Here is a 6,223-nt window from a genome sequence, read left to right on the forward strand (position 1 = left end):
TTATAGTGCTGTGCCCATTTCTGCTCTACAGCGTAGAGACCCAGTCATTCATATAAACACATTCTTTTTTTCGTACCATCTTCTATCACGTTCTATCCCAAGAGATTGGATAGAGTTCCCTGGGCTGGACAGCAGGACCTCATTGCTTATCCTTTCTGAAAGGAGTCGTTTGCATCTACCAAACCCAAACTCCCCCCCTCTCCCCCTTCACCCTTCGTGTCCTCTCACTGAGTTAGGCCAGGATCCTTATAGTTAATACGAGATGAGTTTCTGCAACAAGGACGGGTTGAACTGGACAGCGAAACGTGGGTAGAGTGGAGAGACAAGAAGTCTCTAGATGACTGTCTACTCCGAACTCTATTTCCAGGAAGAACCTCCCGGGTGAGGAGTTCTCCATTCCTAAACACCCAGACCTTGACCGGCCTCCCGACTGAGTAATGAGGAGTGCCACTTGGGGCTGTGATGATTCTGCCTCCTTTGAAGCCATCTGATGAAACTCTGATATCACCAGCAACCCGCACCCTGGTGGAGCCTGGAGTGACATAAGCCAAATGGAATAATTTTATGAGTTGGCAGGGGACTCTTTGGTGACATCTAACTAGCATGTTTTGGAGAAAAAAATTATCCGAAGCATTAGGAAAGGAAACAATGCTGAATGCCAAGCCCCCACCCACCATTAAGGGTATAAAAGGACCACGGAGGAAGGAGAGACTCAAACCTTACCCACCTCCACCTCCACCTCCATCAGTTCACCTGCTCTTCCATCACCTCTCCCAGCGCCATGCATTACAGCCGCTGCCTGCCCAACCTGAGCTGCCGCTCTAGCTGCTCCTCCAGGCCCTGTGTGCCCTCCAGCTGCCAGGGTATCACCCTACCCGGGGCCCGCAACATCCCCGCCACTGTGAGCAGCGGCAACTGGTTCTGCGAGGGCGCCTTCAATGGCAACGAGAAGGAGACCATGCAGTTTCTGAACGACCGGCTGGCCAGCTACCTGGAGAAGGTGCGCCAGCTGGAGCGGGACAACGCAGAGCTGGAGAGGCAGATCCAGGAGCGGTCTCAGCAGCAGGAGCCCCTGGTGTGTCCCAACTACCAGTCCTACTTCCGGACCATCGAGGAGCTCCAGCAGAAGGTGAGGGGGTGGGCTGTGATGGGGCACAGCAGTCGCAGGCTCTCTTGGAACAAGAGGACTTGCTCAAGTTCAAGTGGCCCTCACTGTAGAATCTTATTTTCAGATTCTGAGTGCCAAGTCTGAGAACACCAGGCTGGTGGTGCAGGTCGACAATGCCAAGCTGGCCGCCGATGACTTCAGAACCAAGTATGTTGAGACTTTGGGCCGGGTGACCTCCAAGGCCCTTGTGGCTCTTTCTTGCTTAATGTTGCCTGAAAGGGAAGAGAAAAGCCTTTCCTCCCTCTTTAGTTCTCTTCTCAAGGCTGGTTCTGTAAAACCAGTTTCAGAGATGCGCACGCCTGTACTGTTTGATCTCCAGTCTATGTTGCTCTTTCTGGAAGGCCTTCCTTTTTTAAAAAAAGAATGATTTATCTGGTAGACTTTTATTCAGCAATTCATGAATCAAGCAGCACTGGAAGGCCTTCCTAACTCCCTAAATTCAGAGATTGAAATGAACTGTTCTTGGGGAAGTAGATTGACTTGGTGGCATATGAACCAACAAAATCGAGAGGAGAGGGACAGAATTCATCTCATGAGCCCCGGTGGGCACCTTTTGGCTTCAGAGTGAGTCTGTGGCCTCTGCAGCATGCAGAGCTCCAGAGAAACATGCAAATGAAGGGACAGAAAACTGTGTCAGTGCCAAGAGCCCGGCCGATCCCGCCCACCCAAGACATAGGGCAGGGAGGTGGGCTTCCTTCCCGACTCAGCCTTCCGCCCTGATCTGTGTGAGCAGGTATGAGGTGGAGCGTTCCTCGCGGCAGCTGGTGGAGTCAGACATCAACAGCCTGCGTAGGATCTTGGACGAGCTGACCCTCTGCAAGGCTGACCTGGAGACCCAGGTGGAGTCCCTGAGGGAGGAGCTGCTCTGCCTCAAGAAGAACCATGAGGAGGTGAGACACAGAGAAAGAAAGGGGCTTCAGAGCTGAGCCTTCCACATCGGGGTGGGCAGAAGGCAATTTGCCATCAGGCTCCCTGGGCCGGGACCCTGCCTGGAAGAACCAAAGCTCAGCTCAGGGAATGGGGTTTCCGCCTCCGTATCTCGGGGAGAGACGAGCTGCGAGGGTCAGACGGTGCTTGAGATGCTGGTTGAGGACGTCTGTTCGTGGAGCTCCCCTCTGCTGGTCCCTGATCTGTCCCAGATTTGATGGCAGAGATGGAGGAAAAGAAAGAATGTGTCCTTCTCTTTCCAGGGTGCCCAGTGTCGTGTCTAGTCTGGGGTGAGGACCCCGTGAAAACACAGGGCGTCGGACAGGTAGAGGGAAATACATCCTCTAGGAGATATAAATATAAAACAGCTGCTATCCCTCTGTCCTTCCTGCCTCACTGTCGTGGACCCCTCTAGAGGACATACTCATATAATTACCTAATAGCGTTTCGAGTTAGGTACTCTGAAAAGGAGGCAATAACAGCTTCCCTTTTTCCTGGTGCGCTCCTGTGTTTCCATCTGAAAGTCTGGTCCCGTTTCTGCCTTACTGGGTCTCATCTTGGTTCCTGGAGGGGACAATGTTGTACAAAGCCCTCGTCCCATGACTTTGACATTCTGGTTTGACTGTGACATTCCCTCCTCTCCCTGCCCCGCGAACATCGTGGAGAGGGGTTCTGATGATGCTCACATATCTTTTACTGTCAAAGACGAGGGGAACGTGTGCAATGCTGGAAAGGAATTAGAAAGAGCCATTGAGTGGGAGGGCGTCCCACCTGTCACGAGGATGACCGTGGGCCTGTGGGGCAGCTTGCGTGGTCAGGGAGAAGGCTGGACCGCAGGGAAGTTTCAAACTCCGGGTCCATTCTTACTGCACTGTCTCAAGCTGAGGCATTTAGCGATGACTCACTACGTCACATTGTAAAAGCACACTTTTTGCTGCATGTCCTCTAGGAGAGGCCTGTAGAGTGGAAAGTTTTGTCTTTGAATGGTTAAACTCGCACAAGTGGGGAGTTCTCGTCATGGCTCAGTGGTAACAAACCCCACTAGTGTCCATGAGGATGCGGGCTGGATCCCTGGCCTTGCTCACGGATTAAGGATCCTGGGTTGCTGTGAGCTGTGCTGTAGGTCATAGATGAGGCTCCGATCCTATGTTGCTATGGCTGTGGTGTAGGCCGGCAGATGCAGCTCCGATTGGACCCCTAGCCTGGGAACTTCCATATGCCAAGGGTGAGGGCCTAAAAAAAAAGCAAACAAAACTTGCCCAATTAGATCTTTCATTACAGAAGCATTCATTATATGTAAAGAGTACTTATATGTACACATTTGAGCCTCATATTCTGGGAACACTCCAGTTTGCTTGAAGGGAGACTGAGACCCTTTTCCGAGGCAGGTCAGAGGAAGGAGGAGGATTTTGGTACGTGGGGGTTCCAGCCTGAGGAAGAGACTGAGCAAAGTCACAGGTGGCAGAGCGGGGTCTGCCTGAGTGTGGCTGGGGAGGCGGTATCTGAGGGACATGATGGGAAGGGCGTGGGAAGTTTGGAGAGTCTTACAGGGCAAGTGAGCTTGCTTTGGTTTTGGGGGAAAGGAATGGATGTGATCCCTCTTTGGGTTTATTCCTGCACAATATTCGTGTCACTCTTTGGGAGGGAGTGGGATGTTCCTTTTGGTACATTTTGGGCAGGATCATGCTCACTTTCCTACAGCAGGAAGATAGCAAATTCATTTCTATGGGTTGATTCCTTCTCCTTCCTCCATCAGGAAGTCAACTCCCTGCGGAGCCAGCTCGGGGACCGCCTCAACATCGAGGTGGACGCCGCTCCCACCGTCGACCTGAACAGCGTGCTCAACGAGACCAGGAGCCAGTACGAGGCCCTCGTGGAGACCAACCGCAGGGACGTGGAGGAATGGTTCGCCAGGCAGGTGGGCATCCCGGGCCCTGGCCACTCGGGCCCCAGGGCGCCTCCCTCGGGGCCCCGCAGGCAGGGTCTGATCCCGTCTCCTGCCCTCTGGCCTTTCAGACCGAGGAGCTGAACAAGCAGGTGGTGTCCAGCTCGGAGCAGCTGCAGTCCTACCAGGCGGAGATCATCGAGCTGAGACGCACGGTCAACGCCCTGGAGGTGGAGCTGCAGGCCCAGCACAACCTGGTGGGTGTGGGGGAGGCTCCTGGGGAGGAGGGGAGCTGGGGGGGGGTCAGGGTCCCCGGGAGGCCCTTGGGCTGTCCTGTGCTCAGCTCGTGGGGCTCGTGGCCTCCTGGGACCGCGTGCAGAAGCCCTTGGGGGAGCAGGCGTGTGACCCCGGCCCCCTTGCCGCCGCAGAGGGACTCTCTGGAGAACACGCTGACGGAGACGGAGGCCCGCTACAGCTCGCAGCTGGCCCAGGTGCAGGGCCTGATCGGCAACGTGGAGGCTCAGCTGGCGGAGATCCGGGCTGACCTGGAGCGTCAGAACCAGGAGTACCAGGTGCTGCTGGACGTGCGGGCCCGGCTGGAGTGTGAGATCAACACGTACCGGGGGCTGCTGGAGAGCGAGGACTGCAAGTGAGTATACGGAGAGGGAATTCTGGGAAAATGTGGGTGGGACCACAAGACGTTGTGGGCCTGCACATTGGCCATACTTTTCTTTTTTTTCTTTTTTTCTTTTTTGTCTTTTTGGCCGTACTTTTCAATTCATCCATCAACACATCCTAATAGAGGGTCTATTCTGACAGCTAAGCACATGCGAAAGGTCAAAGGTCAAAGACATTCCTCCCCTGCTTCAGGGAGCTAACAGTGGAGGGGGTTGGTAGAGAGATAGTTACAATAGCAACTGTGGGGTAAGGCAGATTGTGTTCTGTGAGATCTCCAGAGCCTGAGATAACCATTTCCCACCTCTGCATGTGGCCTTTGGGGACAGAGAGAGGGATTTGGCATTTGATTCCAACCAACTCCAGCCACTGAGAATTGAGATGTGTATCTCATGAAGACCCTCCTCTCCCAACCCATTCTAAACCTCTGTGTTCCCCCTAGGCTTCCCAGCAACCCCTGCGCCACCACCAATGCTAGTGCCAACTCCTATGTGTCCTGCTCTCAAAAGCGTTGCTGTTAATCATTAAACTGGCATCCTCTTTGAAGACGACCACAACGCCTAGATCAAGCACAGGCAAGGTCCCCAGGTCCTGCCTTTGCTGGAGCTCCATTACCGTTTATAAACCTCGTCTAGCCAGCTGTGCTATTTCTACGCATGGACATGCTCTCCAGACCCATGAGCCAAGACACACATCATCAACTTCTGGTGTTTAAAATACTCCCTCCTGCTGAAGGTTGAGTCTCTGAAGATGCCCAGCTCCCTGTAATCTGAGCTCCAGGTTTTACTTGAGGGCATTTCCTGTATGGGTAATAAGGTTTCCTGCTTTCCTAGCTTCTTTGGTGTTCTCTGGAATGCAAGGAGGCGACTTCATTTCCTTCTCAATAAACTTTATTTCTCTGGCATAGTAAATGCGTTTCTCATTCATATTCGTGCGTTGTAAAGTAGGACTTGTCATGGCTCTTTCATCAACACACCCCTTCATTGAGAGGATGAAATGGGTTCAATGACTGGCCCAGCCATTATGTTCTATAGGGATAAATACTGAGGAAGGGAGAGGACTGTCCTCTGGGGAGGCTTCCACTCAGGGAGACCATGCAGAAAACCTGGCCGTTAAAACTCATGCCTTTGCCTAACTTGGCTGCAATCCTTTGAGAATCCTTCCCAACCCTCATAACGCGTTCCTACTCTCACTCCCATCACTCTGGAATCCTCTGCTTCCAGTTCTCCTGTTGACTTAAAAAAGGCGGAGGTGGGGGGAGGTCAACAGGAGAGTTGTGAGTTTTATTTGGGGCAACATGAGGACTCTAGCCTGGGAGGCAACATTAGGGCTAGCTCTGAGAAAGCACTCCAAAGAGGTGGGGGGAAGGTCAGCTTATGTGCAATTTTGGTGAAGGGGGGCAGGTACCTGCAATATACAGGACGTACAGAATGTTGGTGCTAATCCTGTGAAGGTCACTGCTAGTCGTGAGGAGCAGATGTCACCAGGAAGGATTTTAGTGCTTTTCTAGACAAGAGGAGGTGCAAGACTTGGGCTCATAAAATCTTCTCCTGAAAATATCTAACTAT

The 6,223-nt window shown here is 52.9% G+C and overlaps 1 protein-coding gene across 1 annotated transcript; it reads left to right on the forward strand.

The window, feature by feature from the left end:
- Positions 1–720: 720 nt before the first annotated feature.
- Positions 721–5,566, forward strand: KRT34 (keratin 34). Its single transcript, XM_003131430.6, has 7 exons — positions 721–1,129; positions 1,233–1,315; positions 1,902–2,058; positions 3,852–4,013; positions 4,112–4,237; positions 4,409–4,629; positions 5,098–5,566. The coding sequence occupies exons 1-7, from the start codon at positions 782–784 to the stop codon at positions 5,174–5,176; spliced, it is 1,176 nt and encodes a 391-aa protein (XP_003131478.3). The 5' UTR covers positions 721–781; the 3' UTR covers positions 5,177–5,566.
- The last annotated feature ends 657 nt before the right edge of the window (positions 5,567–6,223 follow it).

Source organism: Sus scrofa, chromosome 12 (genome assembly GCF_054392235.1).
Source record: "Sus scrofa isolate SSC_HxYL_T2T_F1_AM1 chromosome 12, Sscrofa_HxYL_maternal_Yorkshire_Landrace_v2.0, whole genome shotgun sequence".
Lineage (NCBI taxonomy): Eukaryota > Metazoa > Chordata > Mammalia > Artiodactyla > Suidae > Sus > Sus scrofa.

Coding starts and splice junctions, on each gene's coding strand:
- KRT34 (XM_003131430.6), top strand. CDS start 782: ATGCATTACAGCCGCTGCCTGCCCAACCTGAGCTGCCGCTCTAGCTGC. Junction 1,130..1,232: donor TCGAGGAGCTCCAGCAGAAG/GTGAGGGGGTGG, acceptor TCTTATTTTCAG/ATTCTGAGTGCCAAGTCTGA. Junction 4,630..5,097: donor CTGGAGAGCGAGGACTGCAA/GTGAGTATACGG, acceptor TGTTCCCCCTAG/GCTTCCCAGCAACCCCTGCG.